Source organism: Psittacula echo (assembly GCF_963264785.1).
Source record: "Psittacula echo genome assembly, chromosome: 1".
NCBI classification, from domain to species: domain Eukaryota; kingdom Metazoa; phylum Chordata; class Aves; order Psittaciformes; family Psittacidae; genus Psittacula; species Psittacula echo.
Window position 1 is genome coordinate 33,054,978 of NC_137735.1, and position 20,745 is coordinate 33,075,722.

At 39.7% G+C, this 20,745-nt stretch overlaps 1 protein-coding gene across 24 annotated transcripts in view; it reads left to right on the top strand.

Moving 5' to 3' along the window:
- Nucleotides 1-5,684: 5,684 nt before the first annotated feature.
- The window catches only part of PCM1 (pericentriolar material 1), a 44,401-nt gene continuing 29,340 nt past the window's right edge, over nt 5,685-20,745 (top strand). For 12 of the 24 annotated variants that reach the window (XR_013958910.1, XM_080639227.1, XM_080639228.1 and 9 more), the window contains exons 1-8: nt 5,685-6,579; nt 9,002-9,120; nt 9,690-9,935; nt 11,079-11,351; nt 11,870-12,040; nt 12,213-12,329; nt 15,616-15,790; nt 20,530-20,639. Coding sequence is in view for 23 of the 24 variants with exons in the window: in XM_080639227.1 (XP_080495353.1) it covers nt 9,025-9,120; nt 9,690-9,935; nt 11,079-11,351; nt 11,870-12,040; nt 12,213-12,329; nt 15,616-15,790; nt 20,530-20,639 (1,188 nt within the window). In the remaining variant the exon portion in view is untranslated. Of the gene's footprint in view, nt 6,580-6,600; nt 6,735-9,001; nt 9,121-9,689; nt 9,936-11,078; nt 11,352-11,858; nt 12,041-12,212; nt 12,330-15,615; nt 15,791-20,529; nt 20,640-20,745 lie in introns of those variants that run through there. The other 12 variants (XM_080639229.1, XM_080639242.1, XM_080639233.1 and 9 more) reach the window with 10 other exon arrangements.

The window sequence follows — 20,745 nt, forward strand, 5'->3', positions numbered from 1 at the left end:
CGGATAATCCTATCTTCATATTCCCCCTAAATTCAAATCATGATTTGATCTACTTTTAGGCTTAAACAGCAGCCTTGTTCATACATGCAAACATTACTATAAATTTAAAAACTACAGATTTTAATATGAGGTTTACTAACTAGATATCGTAGCAAAATAACTAGAACCTGCTAAAACATTCATGCGTCATAAGCAACATTGCACAAGTTATACGGTCTTCAAAAACACACTACTTTCAAACTGTAACTACAGCAGTTTCCCCAATTTTTCCTTCTACCTTCCTCCTACCTGCCCTTAGGTACCTAAACTGTTTACCTTCACCCTCTGGACAGAACTCAAAGTTGATAAATCTTCTTAAGCTGATTCAAAGAATTCCAGAGCCCTTCCCAGGCTGTGATTGTTTTTGCTATTAAATTCTGTAGAGCTGAGGCTTACATCTGCTATGAGTCACCGTGTAGGAATGTTTCTGAGAAGTTGCAGTTATCAAGACTAAATTGCAACATAAGACGATGACAATAATTCTGCGCCTAACACAACAGTTCTGAAATAAAAACAGACCAAAAATAACAAAGGAACATCCATTCCCTTTTACTATTCTGATCCAGGAAATTGCTCTCAGCGTCATATTCAGCTATATACTCTAGCGTTTTCCTGAATCACAGCCTAAATCTCTTACGTTCCAGAGCTATACAGAAAGCTTAACTGACCCAGCTGATTTACAAGCAAAACATAATCACTCAGACTAGAAGTCACATGTTAAAGGTAATAAAATAACAAGAAATCTGCTTAAAAATACCCAACAAAGTAACATAGTACAGAGAAAGCCAAAGCGAACAAGAAAAAAAGGACAAAAATCTTGTTTGATGTAAGTCAGTATCTTTTAGCTGAACGGGAAAGCACTCAGAAGCACATGATCTCAGTGGCTTGGCTAGCCTTTCTATTTAAGCTTTTTACAGCCAGATGAATACATCGAAGAATGGAATTTGTTTTGAGTGTTTGTCCTCCTTCTCTGTTGGTTCTTCCCAAAAAGTTCAATAAATGAGTATACTTAAAGGAATGCTTCTGGAAGAAATGAAATCTTACAGAAATACTGAACAAAAGCAGTAAAAGAAGTTTCATATTCCACAATATAATAATAATAATTATTCACACCATCAATTTATTTTGAAAAATAATACTTGTTACACACTTCCTCTGAGTAATTTCTGGTGTAATATTTGGAAACTGTTTACCTGGCAGTATTTTTCTTTACTAATTACATCAACTAATTAACTTCATATTCTAAATTTCAAATATTTAATAGGATCAATAAGTTTCTCAGAAGTAGCATACACTAAGAATCATTCCAAAATTTGAAATCATTCATCAAGAAATTTTTACTGCAAATCTTGCTATGGTGAATGCCTTTTGCATGGAGGGATATGTCTGTTCATAGCATGACTCTTAACCAGTTGTTACTGAGTGAGTAGGCTCTGAATTTAGAAAGTTGAAAAAAGGCATGGCATTTTAAACTCAGATTTATTAACCATTTAAACAACTTATTGAGGGTTATAAGTAGAGTCTCCATGACTTGAAGTCTTTAAACAAAGACTAGATGGCTAAAATGTATGGCTGTGATTCAAGAATTATATACAGTGTCAAGACACAGTTTTGTGTTATTCAGGAAGTCCATCTATAAACTTATGAAGATTTCACCTACAATATAAATACATTGGTGTATGGATGTAATATGTAACAATAATATCCAGGTTTTAAGTGATTCACCTAATTTTTGAGTATTAATCTAAGAAACAGGTGCATAATTTAGTTATTTCAGTTATTTCACAATCTGTCATTTCAGATATATGATACCAAAATCAGGAACACACTTTCATTATCATGGATGTTATGATCAGCATATTCAACATATTTGGACTTTATTTTATCACACTTCAAATATGGCAAAACCTCTCCCGTTCTTATTAGAAATACAAACCAAGCAGTTCTTCCCATCTTTTTCAGTAGACGCTCGCAAAGACAGTATTACTAGCATAGATGGAACACATTACAGAAGTTAAAGATCTAACAGATATCCACATCTGTACAAATCTCCTATTGCAGAATATAGAGAAATGGTGCATTTGGTGAAGGCCGATAGTAATTTTTTTTTTTTTAATTATCACAAGAAGTTCCATTGCTGACATTTGTCTTCTATTCATTAACCCCAAGATCATAAAAAGCATTAGTTAAGCCATGTTGTAAGGAAAGGTATATGGCAAGCAAGTGACTTGCTCAAGATCTTAGTGCAAGTGCCAAGAAGAGAACATGAACCTGCTCATTATTCAGCTGAGGTTCGTGTGCTTTTCTGGAGTCTGACCAGGCTAGCTAATACCTATCTCCCAATTAGTCTTGTTTCCTTTATTGCTCTGATGGCTATTATGCTTGAGTGGATCATCAAAAAATGCTTTATTCTTCACTGGTAGAGAATTGGATAATCCTTGACCAGCCTAATGCTTCGCTTTTGGCTCTTAAATGCCTGTGCCTGTGTCCTACACTTGTTTAATTTATTATCAGATCCCATGGGGATAAAGTGGACACTTTATATTCCTGTATAAATCAACTCAAGACTCTTTCTTAATGCCTTAACAGATCTTTCCAATCCAATATAACACAAAGAAAGAAAAACTACCTTTATTATAGTAGCCTGATAGGCACTGTGTAGCCATATTATGGTAATCATACTTGAGCAGTTTCATTTTTGTAGCAAAAAGCTCTTTGTCACAAAATCAGCAAAAAAGAGTACAATTGCTATTTGAACCGAATGCCCTATTAATTAGTGCCTTTGTTTCAGGGCCTTTAAAATTTCTCTTCCCACCTATTCATCATATCTCCTCTCTCTCAGTAAAACTTTAATTCTTCACTTTTTGTTTCTAGTCCTTACTTGCCTGTATTTTGTTTGCTTTCTTTCCGTTCACTCTGGAATAATAAGGTAAAATTAACAAGATACAGCTAGCAGATGCACAAGGAAAAAATCATCATGTCTCTGACATAGCTTTCAATCCTAATTGAATTGGGCTAGCTCAAAGATAATCCATTCAGTTTCTGTGAGGGTGCATTCATTAGCATGTCTGCTGATGGAAGCACTTACAACAGATATCTTTGTAGGAGGAATTAGCTATTGTCAATCTAGAGGCTCATTAGCGTTGATACAGGAATTCCCTCAAAAGATTTCTTTTTTTTTTTTTTTTTTTTTAAACAAGACATTCTTTAAGCCCGATTAGTTTTGGCTCAGTCATTTCCAAATCTTGAGATGTTATCTTATAATAGCAGTGGAGAATCACCTACTGGAAATAATGCTTCTTGAAGTGCAATCCATGATTTCTAAATACTCATTGTATCTTTTTTCAGTCCCTATCCCCAGTGAAAAATGGCTTTGAGGAGCTTTATTTCTTTAGAACTTTTTTTTTCCCCCAAAGAACAGGTTTGCAAATTCCAGAAGAGCAACAGAAATTAAGAACACAAAAATCAACCCGCAAATCTCAAGCAGGAATCAGAGTAACGGAGCTGTAAGCTTCTGTGGGAGACATGCTACCAACATATGACAACCTGTGGTAAGGAAAATATGCTGTTATGACATATTGGGGACTGTGGTAAAACCATTGTTACTAAAATATACTGAAACCTATTAAACTTACTGTTTTTCCTTAACAACTCATTATATTTTTACGTAAGTTTTTTTTGTTTTGTTGTTGTTTTTTCTTTTTGCCCTACAGGAAATTATAGGAATGAGGGAGCTGTACTTTAAGAATAAACCACCGCAACAAAAATAATGATAATCATTGTATTAAGGCTCTATTTTCTCTTAAATTCTGCCTCCATCTGCCGGGCACTGGGAGGTATGTCACTGTGACAATATAAAGCATGCCAATATTGTGCTGAATAAAGCACAATGGGACTTTATTCAGCACAATATCCTGAGGCCAGGATAAAAAAACATTAATTAGAAGTACGATTTAGAAAGCTGATAAATTAACTTCTTTACTAGCTGCAGAATTTCAGGAGAAATTAATAATATATATCATTACATAAAGAGCTTCCATCAAGTTGTTGCAGATTGCTTTCAAAGCAATTTCAATTATGGATATAAAGTCATGTAGCCCATAGTAGAAATAGGACAAAAATGGTGCTGTAACAGGCAGTCTTATGCTCACGTCTTTCACACACTACAGATTGTCCAGAACTATTCCTTTGATACAGGGGCATCTGCTAGTGAAAACAATAATATTTTTATTTAAATATTTTTTATTTCACAGGTTTTCCAATCATTTAGTTCCTTTTCTAAATTTCAGACAGATTAATGTCTCATTGAAAAAGATCGATGTGTCATTTATTTTTTGGTGGAGCAAAGCACATTGGTATAAGTACTAACACGGGGAACATGGGGATTAACTACATTTCCATGTAGTACCAGTAGAATGTTTTTCACCCAGGATGAATTCTGAGGCCTATGTGAATATTTAATACTTCTGCTTTAGAAACTCAGAGTAATGGAAATGCTGAAAATGGTAACTTATTTTTCCTATTCTGACAACAAGGGACAACCTCTTCAAATGCAAGAAATATAAATGACTATCAGCCTTATGGAATCAAAACTTGAAAGTCCTGAGTATACTACCCAAGTCCAGCCCTTGAGGCCTAAAAACAGGAACTTCTACTGAATACTAAGTGCATCTGCTGGAACAACTGGGTGGTCAGAGCATAACAGTAAAGCACAGCATGACTATTACCGACAACTCTTTTTAAAATGCCAAATCTTCTAACGTTTCTTAGTATTTTCCCAAATGAAAGCTTAGAGAACCTACAGCCATAAACTCCAAGCCCTAAAGCAAGTAGCAAAACACAAATAATGGCATTGCAGGAAAAAAAAAAAGGAAAAAAAAGCTAGATAGGCTTACAATGATTTCCACCTTTTCACCGCTGCATATACACCTGTCACTTCTTACAGGAAACCAAATGCAGACAGAAACAAACTCTGGAAGTTGATGCTGCTCTGGAGGGACTTCTTACAGGAGTATGTAGGAGAGATGGGTTTAAGATGAAACAAGATAGATTTAGATATTAGGAAGAAATTCTTCACAAGGACAGTAAGACACTGGCACAGATTCCCCAGAGAAGCTGTGGCTGCCCCATCCCTGGCAGTGTTTAAGGCCAGGTTGGGCCGGGATTTGAGCAACCTGGTCTAGTGGAAGGTGTTCCTGCCTGTGGCAGGGGGGTTGGAACTAGAAGATCCCTTCCAACCCAAACCATTCTATTATTCCATGACAGCATCTGATCCTTGTCCAGCGTTTTGACATGATTTTTCTACTCTTCCACTTCGGTAAACATTGAATTCATCATCCTTTTCATATTTTATTTCCTGTGCAACGCGAGCCCGCCACTACACAGCCCAGCCCATTGCAGCCTAGCCGCGGATATCCACTAACCTTATCGCGGGGCTGAAGCTTCCCTATTCTGACTGGAAAACTACCGCTCCCAGGAGGCGCTGCAAGCAAGCGGCCTTACCGTCATTTTCCACTCCTCCTGCGTTGCACGCTGGGATTTGTAGTTTCAGGTCCCCCCTCGCCGGTGCGCCGCGCTGCGCCAGGGAGGAGCGCGGGAAGGGGCGGGCGGCGCGTGCGCAGCGCGGCAAGGCAAGGTTGGGTGGGGTTACTAGGTAACGGTGGGAGCCTGGCCGCTGGGGGCTGTCTTCGCGCTCCTAGTGGAGTGGCGGTCAAAATGGCGGAGGTGGCAGTGGAGGCCGGGTTCTGAGTTCGTCTGCCAGCCAGCGCTGTGCCTTGGCATTGCGCGAAGCTAGGCTGCTGCTCTTCTCTGTTGGCGGAGGGTGAAACGCTCAGCCGGGCAGCCCGGGCCCTACGGGTAGTGAACGGTGGTGGAGGAGAAGCCAGGCCTGGGTGACCTCCCTTCCGCCTCGGGGTGAGCTCCCCTTCGCGCGACGGGGTGGCCGCCTTCTCTGGCTAGCAGCGGAGCGCGGGGAGAGGCGGGGGCCGCCGTTGTGGGGGCACGGGTTCGCCCTGCTCTGCCTGGCTTTGGCGCCCCTGCGGGACCGCGGAGGTGGGCACCCGGCCGACGGGGAGAGAGGATTGGGCTCGGTGCCCGGAGTGGAGGAGAGGGGGGGTCCGAGAAGACAGAGGAGCCCGGGGTCGGTAGGCCCAGGGAGGCCTTGTGGGTTGGGCGGGTCGCGCCCCTCCGCCCCGGGGTAGGGTGCGTTACTCGCTCTCCAAGGAGACGCCGGCGGGGCAGGGGCAACGGCAGCGCTTTCGTCTGAGGCGCTTTGAACAGAGCCCGCCCCGCGGTGCCCGGCGCCGTGTTTTGGCGCCGTGAGGGAGCGGGCTTCGCGCTCGCCTCCTGAGCGGCCGGCCCGCAGAGCGCTTGGACCGCCTCACACACCCGCGGAGCCGCCGAGGATCATCACTCCCTGTGCCGGCGCCGTTGGCAGCGGAGAAACCTGCCAGGCCGCGGAGGTGGAGGGGATCGGGACTGCAGCCTGCAGGGTGCCGGGGTTGGATCTGCTCGGCGCGGCCACGGCTCCGCAAGCTGGAGGTAGTGGTGGGCATCCTTCCCTTGGGCCTGGTGTTGAAGTATTTCGTTCTCCTAGCTCGTGTGGGGGTTGCCCGGTGCCGCCAGAGAGGGCTTGCGCTTTTGCCTGCTCCTATTTGGTGATGTGTTCCATCTGTGGCAGTGAATTTACCTCAGAGGTAATTAGAGTCTCCTGCAGCAAAGATAGTTGATGATAGCTTTTGTGAAAGTTTTACATGAAATAAATGTGAACAGTTGCTTGTATTCGGTAAAGATGAATGCTGCTACGTCTTGTTTTTACGGTGGAAGGTAGGGAAAAACTTCTTTTGCTACTGTTTTAGTGGAATTATATAACATAATGAGAAAACAGCTTACTGAATTGGGCTGTGAACCCAGATGGCCTCTAATCTTACGGAGATGAACTCATTATGCTTGGTGGCATAGGTCAGCATAGAGTGCCAGTTGAAATGCTGGGTCTTGGACATCTACAAGGCTAAACAGTTATCTGTAACTGAAGTAAGTTCTTACAAAACATAGCTGTTTTCTAAAATAAACTGATGACTATGCATTTGTTTTGAATGCTTGTCCAATTTACTTTGAGTTGGCAAGAGAGCTTCCCTTTGAATTTCTCATAGGATGCTTCTGCTTCTAGTTGAAAACAAAGAAAATGTAGAAGGTGTAGTGTCCTTATTTTGTAAGTAAGTCTGACGGTTCACCTAAGTGAAAGTTACACAAAAGGTGTGGTTTTTACACTTGGCCTGTCTGGGTTTTGCTCTTCCTGATGATATGGCTTTTATTTGCGTTCCTTGAGCCTACAAATCATTCTTATATAGTCATAAGGTTAGCTAGATCAGGGAGCTTAGCCAGCTGAGAACTCACGTGGTTTTTTAATGTTGGTTTTATTTGTTGACTAGCTAGTTTGCAGATCTTGCAAATGCATGGTGTAGTGGACACTTCTGTTGAGATGAGGAGTATGGATGAATGTGCAAGGACAGTAGGGCACAGATCTGCCAGTTCCCAAAGTAGCAGGCTTCTCATTATACCTGTGTTCTGATTGCGATATGCAGAAGCTGAATTACTCTGAACTGTGTGACTTGGGTCCAGACATAATGAGCATACCTTGTAGATCCTGTTTCCTTAATGGTATAGTAATAGGCTGTGTTTGCATAAAAATACTGCTTTGTGTAAATGCTGAGAGGACTGTACTGTATGATTTTTCTTGGAATAATATACCTAAGACAGATAGGTGTAAAGTGTACTAGTACAGTTTTTAAACTTAGTTCAGGATTTATTGCCTCCCCCCAGACCTCCCCTGGAATTGATTATTTAAAAAATCATGTATTTAGATACTTCTTAATCTTGAGTCTGGAGCTTTAGGTGACTTTTTCACCTGTACTGCATGAAAATTAATAGTAGATAGGTTGCAGTAAAATGTTTAGAAATAAGTTGTCCCTTTTAATTCTTCCTTGCTCAGATAACGATGAAGCTAGGATCATGTCCTAACGTAGCAGTTAAAACTAGATGGAAAAAGTAATTCTCTGCAAGACTCTTTCTTCCACATCTATAAGGGAACTTTATAGCTGTTACAAAGGAAAGGTTTGGAGCTTTGTGCAGCAGAACTGTGTCATAAGCACTTAGGCTACAGGGATTTTTATTGCAGCCTGAGAGTATATACGGTTATGTATTCTTCACCTTTTTGAACAGGTTAATTTTTCTGCTATAAAGAAATACTTCACTTCTGATCTTTCAGCTTTAGCAACTTTTCCATTACTAAAGTCAAAACTAGAAGTGAAAACAAAACTGTTAACATACAGATTGTTTTATACTGTGCAGAATGACACTATTAGACAGCAGCAACGCTCTAGGAAACCCAAATTATCTTGTTTGGTTTTGCTAGAAACTGTGATGTAAGTGGCACAGCATTCACTGCTTAAATAACTTAACCTGTAGTGAAGAAGGTAAAAATCCTTTTATTGATGTGTATTTTCTGTGTATTGTGTCATGTATCCCCTTCAGAGCCGTTTTCAACACATTGGTATTGAAATAAATGCAGAAGTTTGACATCCTAGGTCTCTAGACTACCTGTATTGAATAGAAAGTGCAGGCTTTAGCAATCACAAAGCAGTCTTTCCAAGCACTGTGTAATGTGTTTTACAGTGAGGACATTTGAGAGCCTAAAAAAAAAAAAATCAAAACAATTCTAAGAACAGAGATTTCAAAAACAAAATCTTCAACCAAACCAATCCACAACTACTCGTTTAATTTTTAATGCCAGTATCTATGTTGTTCTCACTGTTACATGTTTAACAACAGGAGGTCTGTTTTCTAAAATAGCCTTGTGTTTGCATTTTATTATTAATATGTAATGGTTAGATTATGAATCTTTCAAATGTTCTACACAAACTGATTTTAATACAGCACATTTTTTTTCAACTGTTTCTTTTAGATTCTTTTTACTGATTGCTTGTCATGGCAACAGGAGGTGGTCCGTTTGAAGAAGGCATGAATGATCAGGACTTGCCTAGCTGGAGCAATGAGAGCCTTGATGACCGCCTGAACAACACGGTATAATCAATCTTTCAGTTGCCATTTTATGCTGTACACTAAAATTCCCAGGTAGATACTGGTAGTGGCAGGTAACAAAGCAAAACCCAAAGCTTTGTCAGGAGAGCTTTACAGGTAACAAAACCTGTAAAAATAAGGTAGATGTAAGCAAGCAGTAAGTGCAGTTCAGAGGTTATGTGAAGTGTTTCGAATAAATAAAGTAGCTAGACACAAAAGCATTGTAGGTGTCATGAAAGTGAAAACTCTAAAAGGTGTAAACTGTTGAAGAGTCTTCAACAAAGAAGAATAATAGAATTTTAGCTTCATTTGAAATTAATATAATACATTCTAGAATGAAGTGGGTTTAAAATTTCGTGTCAAGCTATTACTAATGTATCCAGTGGAGAAAATTGTATTTTGTAACGTGACATTTGCTTTAGGAAACTTAGAGCATGTTTTTTATTGCTTTTTATTTTAACTTCTAAGATGGAAGTAAGCTCGCTTTTGCTGAATTAAAACATTTACTTTTTAAACAATCTGGACAACAAATAGGTTTTTTTTTGTTTCTATTCCCTCTGCTTCCCCTTAAGGACTGGGGAAGTCAACAGAAGAAAGCAAACAGATCTTCAGAAAAAAACAAGAAAAAGCTTGGTGGGGAAGCTGAAACAAGGCTTACTAATGATATATCTCCAGAATCCACACCTGGAATGGGACGACGGAAAACCAGAACTCCTCATAGTTTTCCTCATGCTCGATACATGACCCAGATGTCTGTTCCAGAGCAGGCTGAGCTGGAAAGGCTTAAACAGAGAATAAACTTCAGTGATCTGGATCAGGTTTGTGTGAATAGAATACTAGCTGCCACTATAAATGTGACTACAAAATTTATTCAGCTATCTCTTAATAATTTGACAGATGAATAAAGAAAGCTTTCATAAAGGATTGAGGTAAAAAAAAAGTTCATAGTCACCATGGAAACAAATCAAAATTCTGGTTTTGAACTTGAGAAAAGTATGGAAAGTTTAGGACCATCCTTTCCTGTCCTTGAGGGTATGCTAGCTGCCGTCACTTTCTTCTACTCAATTATTAACAAATTCCTTTGTCCTCAAGTTGGTATTTCTTACTCATCATGATTGTTTGCCACTCAGAAATACTTGTTACCTTGTTTTGAAAGTCTGTTCTTAAAGTGCCTGTTTGTGATTCTCAGCTTTGTTATTCTTGTGGATTAAGCAAAAGAATAGCATTAAAGACTACTTCTCAGGGTAGTGTAGTGAAATGTATGGTGTGAATTCTTGAGCCGTAAGTATTTGGTAATATGGTGCATTCATCCTTCCCTTGTCCAAAATGATGAAAACTATAAGGGGTTAATTCTTTGAGAAGGCATAAATTTGTGCTAACAGTTTCAGAATAGAGACTTGTTCATTTTTGTCAGTTTGTTGTTAACTTGTTTGGGTTGTGACGGTTCTTTTGAAACGTGATTCATTGCCTTGACTTAGAATATGAAAACTGGGCATAACTTCCTCCCCAAATGTATGTTACAGCAGCAAGTTACTATTCAGAAGTTTGTAAAGAAAAGTTGAAATTACTAGATATCATATTCTTCAAGTGAATATGTAGCTCTTTTATTACTGTTATTCTCTCCAGTATACCTGGTGAAGTAGGATGCCTTTCGCTGTAGTAAAGGTGGAGGCCACAGCAAGGATAAGGAACTAAGCTCTGAGGAACTTTAGAACCATTTTGCTTCTCAGCTGTTCTGGGAGGGTGGGCTTGCTTTCTGAAAGCTGTGTGGCAAAAATCGCTGACGCTGTCTGTAGCTAGTTTTTGGCTAATCTGTGACTAATAAGGTAACTTTAAAAATCAGTGTAATTACCAGCAGAACTGGTAATCCAAGCAGTGAAACTAGTCGGTATTCAGAATATATTGGAGAGAAAATTAAAGAATTAAAACAATTGTTCTTTTTTTTGTTTGTTTGTTTATAGAGAAGCATTGGAAGTGATTCTCAAGGCAGGGCAACGGCTGCTAACAACAAACGTCAGCTTAATGAAAATAAAAAGCCATTCAACTTCCTGTCACTGCAGATAAACACTAACAAAAGCAAAGATCCTGCCTCAGGTTCCCAAAAAAAGGAAAGTGGGGTATCAGTGCAATGTAAAGAGTTGTTTGGAGCTGCGCTAAGCAAGGATTTCTTGCAAAATTGTCAAGTCTCTGCTCAAGAAGATGGAAGGGGAGAAACAGCTATGGATAGTAGCCAGGTATTTACTTATCCTGGAATATCTACAGAATATTGACTGTTAGAAAGGTTTTAATTCCCTTGTTACTTTCCAGTCATTTTTCTAAATTTCTGAAAAGTATAACTTCATTGAAAATACTTATCTGATTCTAAAAGGCAACTTGAGGAAAACATGAAACTAGACTTAATCATGTATTCTTTATAAATCTCCTTGTTGGTAACAGAAGCAGTATTAATTTTCATCTTAAGAGATTGGTTCTCTTTTATACAGTTCCAGAACATACTCTCACAGTGTAATATTTTCTTACATTAATGTGCTCAATTCTGTTTCAGCCCCGTGCTTCAGCCTTGCAGCTTCATGCATGCATAAATCTACCCTTATAAAAGGTGTTGACTTTCAACCACTCAGCAAAAGAGTGCTTATAGGATTTTATGTCACTCCTTGTAATTAGTACTTTGCTGTTGCTATCGCCATGTCTTGCGCATTGACTACGTTAAAGCTGTAGCTGAATGCATTCAGTAACTTCAGTGTCTTTACAGATTGTGAGCAGACTAGTTCAAATTCGCGACTATATTGCTAAGGCCAGCTCCATGCGGGATGATCTTGTAGAGAAAAATGAAAGATCGGCCAATGTTGAGCGTTTATCACACCTTATAGATCACCTTAAAGAGCAGGAGAAATCCTACCTGAAATTTTTGCAAAAGATGCTTGTAAGTTTGAGATTGTAATATATTTGTTTCTGCACTGTAAGCTTTTGAGGAATTGACCATTGATGTTTTGATGGTGCTACTGGGGTGTTGGTTTTGATATGTAGTACCTTCCCTAATTCATTTTTATTGCCCCCTTACATAGTTTTTGATTTATGCCAATGAAATATTTCAGGCTAGAGAAAATGAGGAGGATGATGTTCGGACTATAGATTCAGCTGTGGGATCTGGTTCTGTAGGTGAGAGCACATCGCTAAACATTGATGTGCAGTCTGAGGCTTCAGATACCACGGTAAGCTGCCTTTTAGTAATTAAGGTGCTAGAAATGAAGACTTGGTTTTGGTTTTGTCATGATTGCTATTATAGTGTCATAATCTGCAGTTCAATTAAAAATACTACATCCCCAAGCACTCTCTTCAGAAGGTGTTCATGCATGTGTGGCTATTTTAATTTTTATTTAATATGGGGGAAAAATTAATTATTTTGTCACAACAACACTGTATCTTAATTATTAAAAAAAAAAATCCTTAGTCATTCTTTGAAGTAGAATGAAAGGTTAAATGCGTACATCAGCAGACCATGCACTGGATTAATGTAGGAAGGATATTTCTGTGTACAATAATTGATCTATGAGTTTGTTTCTGTTAGTGGGGAAAACTTGCTGATGTTGGGTGAGGAGAGGGTTAGAAATGAGTCATTAGTGGGCCATTGCCTGGGCATCTTCATAGGGATATGACAGAAGTATTGCGCTAATGCAGCAAGCTTCACTCCTTTTTTTTTGGAGAGATGAGCACCTTCTAGGAAATATGTTTTGAACTTCTGAAAATTGAAATTCTGAGATACACAATCTTCCCTTCTATTTATAAAAGCTTTTATATTAATGTGGTATACAATGCTTGTAGTAGATACAACAGCACTTTAGTAACAACTTATGTTTTACATCTCCCAATCCTACTATACTGAGGAAAAGTACTAGACAGCTGGTACTCTTTTGTCCCAGTAGTACATTGAATGTTCTTCAGATGATGAGAATTTATGTGCTTGGAAGTATAAAAGCAGTTAAAATGTTAAGAACTTTCGTAGTTATTTTTAGCTTTGTAGGAACTCTTTCTATAGCTTTAAATAAATAAGTTGGTAGATTTGGAAAATGTTCTTTTAGCTTAAAAAAAAACCAAACTGAAAAATGCAAAGACCAGTAGAGTTTTTAAGTGGCATGCATGTAAATTTCCTTTTTTCTTCATCTTTGCAAAATGGGTTTCAGTTTTATGTTTGGCTCTTCATTTTGCATTTAATTTCTCTTTAGATGGAGCTTGAATATATTACATACGTATTGAGTATTTCTAGACACAGAAGGCTGATTGCTATATGGATCCTGATTGTTACAGAAATTCTAAGAATAAGTAAAAATGTCTTTGCTCTTTTGATTTTATTTTATATTAGTTATTGTTATTTGACAAGATACAAGTGGGTGGATTTGAAACTTAAAAATGCATGCTAAGTTGGAGCACCTTTTCAAAATCTAACCTACTAAACTATTTAATAAAGGAGGTATCTTTTAGTTTGAGCATTCGGCCCCGCATTGAGGACAAACTAGGGAATTCAGCTTCACAAGAACAGTTTACAGACATTGATGTTACAGCAAGCCCTAAAGGGAAAAGTGACAGAGCTGCTCTGAATGACAGGGAAGTATGGCCTTGTAGGATTAATAGCCAAGAACATGGATTGCCTTCAAAGGTACACTTTAGAGTATTATTTTAGCCTCAGTAGGGTTTATACATGCTGTTCTTCTTGTTTGGTTTTTTCCCCTCCTCTTGTTATCTATTTCAAATGTATTTGTTACTTAGTGAATGTTCTCATTGGCCTGCTTACCTGTATCCAGCTGTCTCTTTGTTGAATTAATTTCTTTGCCTAGAGTTGTTAGTTTTTACTTAAATAGAGATGTTTGACAACTTTCTTTCTGAAGCATCCACATTGACAGAGAAAGTATTCCATACATACAGCAGGTATTCTGATTTTCTGTAAAAGATCCTTCCAGTTTTGCTGTTCTCTTTCTGAGAAAACATATTGCAAATGTGACTTTCAGACAATTGTCATGTTTACACCAGTAGTCTGCCAAAGCAAATTTAAGCCAATACCATATACAGAAAATAAATATTAGAAGAGTAGCTGTAATTTTTTCCACAAATGTTCTTGTATAGCTGTTTATATGAATGTTAGGTTGGAAAGAAGAAGACTTGGAGTCTAAAACTTAAGATTGTTATCTGTTACCAGCTTTCCTATGCTTTGTCTCGGACTTAAAAAAAAAAAAAAGTCTGAGTTCAATTTTTATTTTTATTTCTTTTTCTTAAAATAGAAGGCTTACATGTTTTGTCAGCCTTAGTCTAAATGTAGAACTAAGCTTGAGCCTGCCGCTTCTACTCTCTTCTTGTGAGACCTCACTTGGAGTATTGTGTACAGTTCTGGTGTCCTCAACATAAAAAGGACATGGAGCTGATGGAGCAAGTCCAGAGGAGGGCCATGAGGATGATCAGGGGACTGGAGCACTTCCTATATGAAAACAGGCTGAGAAAGTTGGGGCTGTTCAGCCTGGAGAAGAGGAGGCTGCATGGAGACCTCATAGCAGCCTTCCAGTATCTGAAGGGGTCCTAGAAGGATGTTGGGGAGGGAGTCTTCGTTAGGAACTGTAGTAATAGGACAAGGGGTAACAGGTTCAAACTTAAACGAGGAAGTTTAGATTGGATATAAGGAGGAAGTTCTTTACTGTGAGGGTGATGAGGCACTGGAATGGGTTGCCCAGGGAAGTTGTGAATGCTCCATCCCTGGCAGTGTTCGAGGCCAGGTTGGATGAGGCCTCAGGTGACATGGTTTAATGTGAAGTGTCCCTGCCCATGGCAAGGGGTTTGGAACTAGATGATCTTAAGGTCCTTTCCAACCCTAACTATTCTATGATTCTATGAATTAAAGTTTTGAGGTAAATCTCCAGCTTTTAATTAAGGTAGAATGAAGAAAATAACTTAGTTTTCATGTATTTTTAACTGCTCAACATGCTTTCATTCATTCAGATCATATTTCCATGTGTTTGAAAATATGGCATAGAAGATTCTGTGCCAGAACAGAAACAAAAACTGAATTTTTTTTTTTAAATTGGTTTACATAAATACGGCCTATTGTAGTATCTATGGCATAAATACAGTATACAATATTAAACGTTACACATTAGAGTAACAGCCCACCCAAAATATTCTGTTGAAAAGTTAGAGATTTTGGGCCAGTAAAGCAACTAGATCCTGTGTTACATGTAACTCCATGATACTATGCCTTATCATTCTTATCCTTACTAGTCTTATAGCTTAAAGTCCTCTTTAATAATTCCAAAGTCAGAAGGATAACTTCAGTTTATGTCTAAGATTTTAAGTCTGGAAAGGACTGCTGGAAAGGTGGAGCTGTTTCGTTTTCACCTTTTTACACAAACCAGCCTGTTTGATTCTGTTTAAGTTCTGCTTGTTTTGGCAGTTCTGTCACTAATACTCAACAAAGAAATTGTCATGGTTATGGTAATGTTCTTCCATATCTTGCAGGCCAGAGATCCTCAGCAGGAAGCTGAAGAAGAGTTGGAAAACTTGAAGAAGCATGATTTATTGAAAAGGATGCTACAACAGCAAGAGCAATTGAAGGCTCTTCAAGGAAGACAGGCAGCTCTTCTTGCTTTGCAGCATAAAGCAGAGCAAGCAATTGCTGTCATGGATGATTCTGGTATGTGGAATGATGGAGTTTTTGATAGCAAGTTAGCATGTTGATTGAATTATTAAAGCTGGAATTATGGATTACACATTAATAAGTCCTTTTTAACGCACTTACTGCAAAATTTACTGCAAGGCTTCTATTTCTGAAAAGAGTTGACAATGTAACATTGTGTCCTGGATTCAGCAGTAGCAGTCATTTTTCTCCTTAGCAGCCGGTGCAGTGCTGTGGTTTTTTGACTTTCAGCCTTGGGAGCAATGCTGATAACACTGATGTTTTTAGTTGCTGCTCAGTAATGTTTAGTATGACCAAGGACTTTGTGAGTCTCATGCTGTGCCAGGGAGGAGGGGAAGCTGGGAGGAAGCAGAGACAGGACACCTGACCCAAACTAGCCAAAGAGGTATTCCATACCACAGCACGTCATGCCCAGTATATAAACTGGGGGCAGTTACTCGGAAGTGTTAGGTCGCTGCTCGGGTCGGGCTGGGTATCGGTCGGCAGGTGGTGAGCAGTTGCATTCTCTTCCCTTGTTATTTCCCTTATCATTATTATTATTGGTGGTAGCAGTAGTGGTTTGTGTTATACCTTAGTTACTGGAATGTTCTTATCTCAACCTGTCGGAGTTACATTCTTTCAGTTCTCCTCCCCATCCCTCCAGGAGCGGGGCAGGAGAAAGGGGGGAAGTGAGAAAGAGATTGTGTGGCTGATTGAGTTTAAACCACGACACATTGTTAAGTTATGTGTCAGTTAAAAACCACACAGCCAATTTCTGTGGTTTGCATTTGTAAAATCCTGAAAGTGCAGTGTTTTCCTCTAAGAATTGGTCTATCATATCAGATTAGAAGTCTCATCTTCATCAGTGTACTAGGCCTTTGAAGGAAAGAAGGGGTGGGGGGAGGGAGGAAGGAAGGAGGAATGGAATACAATGTGTTCTCTCCCTGCTTATGGCTGTAGGCAGTTGGTAGTTTCAGGTTTTGTTTACCTTTTCATGCTTTTTTTTGTTGCTGGTTACCTGGCAGTTAACTTTGGTAGACTAATGGTTTGTCTAATAAAAGAAAGGAGGAAGTTGCTACAGCAGTTTCATAAGTAAATACGAAACCAGAACTCTGAAATTCTGTGGCATGTAAATTATGGGCATGGTTCTGATACTAGAACAGCACCATTATGTATAACCTCCAGTTTAAAAGACGTCTTCTGATTCTTTTCCATGTGTTCAGAACTTATAAAAAAGTATCTTTAGGACAGAGACTTCTTTTGATACCTGCTTCAAGGCTGTCAGCAGAGTTGTTTTCTCAAGAGTTCAGTCCTAAAAAAGGTAGACAGTTGTCCTTGATCTGTGCACATACGAATTATCTCTTTTTTTTTTTTTGTTGGAAACTTGTCCACCTCCCACCTCTCCTTAAATACTGTTCAGTTTTCTTTGGAAGTGGTCTACAGTAGTGTGCAGTCATAGAGAATGACGTTTTTGCACTGCGCAAATTCTGGTTCCTTCTGTGTTACTGTTTCATGATTTTTCCCCGTAAAAGTTCCCATTAGGCTTCATTAGAAGGTATATGGGATAGAAGTTTCTATCACAGTTAGGTTTTGTATTTAGAATAGCTTAATTTGTAGAAATACAAGCACTGGTTTCTACATTTTACAGAAAGCCTCTCTTTAAGGTTCCTAGCTCTCATGAGCTCCTCTTTCTGCTTTTTCTCCTGTCTTCAATTTGATACAGTACAGAAAAGAAGGTAGAACTAGTTAGGAAAACTCTAGATTTGAGTGTAGGAAAAGAAGCAGAGAAGTTGGTAGTTAGAGGGCTTTTAAAAAGCTAGCAAGAGAAGTAAATGCTTTTGAAGTGTTTCCTTGTTTCTTAAATGGTTTTCAGTAATTTCTTTTGTCTTACCTGCTCTGCAGCAGTAGATCTGTGATGGAAACTGCTTTATCTTTCCTGAAATATACAAAACACCATCTTGCTGAGGAGTGGGTAGATGAAATGGATAGAAAATAGGATTCCTTATGATATTTTTTTTTTTTTAATTCTATGATGGTGTTTTTGTTTCACATTTCCACTTATGTCACTCTTACTAACAGTGTTTTACTGCTGTTTGTGTTATGTGACGGAACTGTAGGGTAGGAAATGTGAAGATTCAAACTCAACATAGGGTAAAATACATGTTTCTAAATTTAAAACTAGTAAAACTTCATTGTACGGGTAAAAAAGGTAATGATCTGTGGGAAAAATAAATGGTATTTGTGCTTGATTTTTTTCATGAGAAAAATCTTATGTGTTGGTTCATATATGCAGGAAGAGTTTTTGTTTGATTTCTCAACTGCCAGTCTTACATCTTAGTACTGTTTGAACTGAGCTTTCAGGGAGGGGGGAAGAGCTTTCATTTTAATATATTCCTCTCATAAAGCTTTTTAAAGGATAGATCCCCAAGAATCTGATCGCAGCTGTAAAGATTACAACTTACACCAAGATGAAAGCTTGGTGTCTTGTTAATTTGTTATTTTAAGATAATAAAATTACATGCACTGTTCTTAGTTTGGCTATACTAAGATCAGTTTTTCCATCAAGCCTAGACAAGTTGGTTGTTTTCATTTTACAGGGATGTTTTCCGGAAAGCTAGAGACCCGGTTAGGAAAGATAAGGCCCAGAGCAGAATTAAACTTGGCTAGGGATATGAAAGATAAAAGGAAGGGATTCTGTAGGTACCTTGCGAATGAAAGACAGACTAGGGACAATGTGGGCCCTCTCCAGAAGCTATCGGGAGAACTGGCTACCCTGGATTTGGAGAAGGCTGAGGTTCTTAATGACTTCTTTGCCTCAGTCTTCACTGGCAAATGCTCTGACCACATCACCCAAGTCTTGGAAAGCAGATGCAGGTACTGTGAGAATGAAGACCTTAGGCCCACTGTAGGAGAGGATCTGGTTCGAGACCATCTTAAGAACCTGAACATACACAAGTCCATGGGACCTGATGAAATCCATCCGCGGGTCCTGAAGGAGCTGGCGAATGAAGTTGTTAAGCCACTGTCCATCGTATTTGAAAAATCATGGCAGTCAGGTGAAGTTCCCGATGACTGGAAAAAAGGAAATATAACCCCCATTTTCAAGAAGGGGAAAATGGATGACCCAGGGAATTACAGACCAGTCAGTCTCACGTCAGTGCCTGGCAAAATCTTGGAGCAGATTCTCCTGGAAGGCATGCTAAGGCACATGAAAAACAAGGAGGTGGTTGGTGACAGCCAGCATGGCTTCACTAAGGGGAAATCCTGCCTGACCAATTTGGTGGCCTTCTATGATGGGGCTACGAAACTGATGGACAGGGGTAGAACAGTTGACATCTGCCTGAACTTGTGCAAAGCATTCGACACTGTCCCACGTGACATCCTTGTCTCTGAATTGGAGAGGCATCAATTTGATGGGTGGACCACTCGGTGGATAAAGAACTGGCTGGATGGCTGCACACAAAGAGTTGTGGGCAGTGGCTGAATGTCCAGCTGGAGACCGGTAATGAGTGGTGTCCCTCAGGGATCGGTGTTGGGACTGGTCTTGTTCAACATCTTTGTCGGTGACATGGACAGTGGGATTGAGTGCGCCCTCAGCAAGTTTGCCGATGACACCAAGCTGTGTAGTTTGGTTGATACGCCGGAGGGAAGGGATGCCATCCAGAGGGACCTTGGCACGCTTGTGAGGTGGGCAGATGCCAACCTGTTGAAGTTTAACCATGCCAAGTGTAAGGTCCTCCACCTGGGTCGCAGCAATCTGAGGCACAGCTACAGGTTGGGCAGAGAAGAGATTCAGAGCAGCCCTGCGGAGAAGGAATTGGGGGTGTTGGTCGATGAGAAACTCAATGTGAGCCGGCAGTGTGCGCTCGCAGCCCAGAAAGCCAACCGTATCCTGGGCTGCATCAAAAGGAGTGTGACCAGCAGGTCGAAGGAGGTGATCCTCCCCCTCTACTCTGCTCTTGTGAGACCTCACTTGGAGTATTGTGTGCAGTTCTGGTGTCCTCAACATAAAAAGGACATGAAACTGTCCAGAGGAGGGCCATGAGGATGATCAGGGGACTGGAGCACTTCCCGTGTGAAGACAGGCTGAGAGAGTTGGGGCTTTTCAGCCTGGAGAAGAGAAGGCTGCATGGAGACCTCATAGCAGCCTTCCAGTATCTGAAGGGGTCCTATAAGGGTGCTGGGGAGAGACTCTTCATTAGGGACTGTAGTGACAGGACAAGGGGTAACGGTGTCAAACTTAAACGAGGAAGTTTAGATTGGATTTAAGGAAGAAGTTCTTCACTGTGACAGTGGTGAGGCATTGGAATGGGTTGCCCAGGGAAGTTGTGAATGTTCCATCCCTGGCAGTGTTCAAGGCCAGGTTGGACAGAGCCTCAGGTGACATGGTTTAGTGTGAGATGTCCTTGCCTATGGCAGGGGTTTGGAACTTGATGATCTTAAGGTCCTTTCCAACCCTAACTATTCTATGGTTCTGTGATTTTACTCTGACCTTTCTAGCAAAACATAGGACAAACTTATAAAGTCCTTTTTTATGGTTCTTCACAAATGAGCTGTGAAGTTGGTTAGCATTTCTGTAATGGGATTAATCTTTCAAGAGTCTAGTTGGTGGGAAGAACATAACATTAAAAATAATCGATGTATTTTAAGAGGTGGAGTATATTGATGATGTTGTTAAACCAAACGTTGTAGCACATACCCTTTATTTCACTGCTGTGGAAAAGTATTTACATTTTTTCCTCCTTCTGCATGCCCAGTTGTAACAGAGACTACAGGTAGTGTTTCAGGAGTAAGCCTTACATCAGAACTGAATGAGGAACTGAATGACTTAATTCAGCGCTTTCACAACCAACTTCATGATTCTCAGGTCAGTCCTTGGATTACACTGTGTAAGCTTTTCTATTGTCTGTTTTTTTCTTACTGAACAGTTAAATGTTTGTCTTGCTTATTTGTGTGCATTTGCTAGCGGAGTA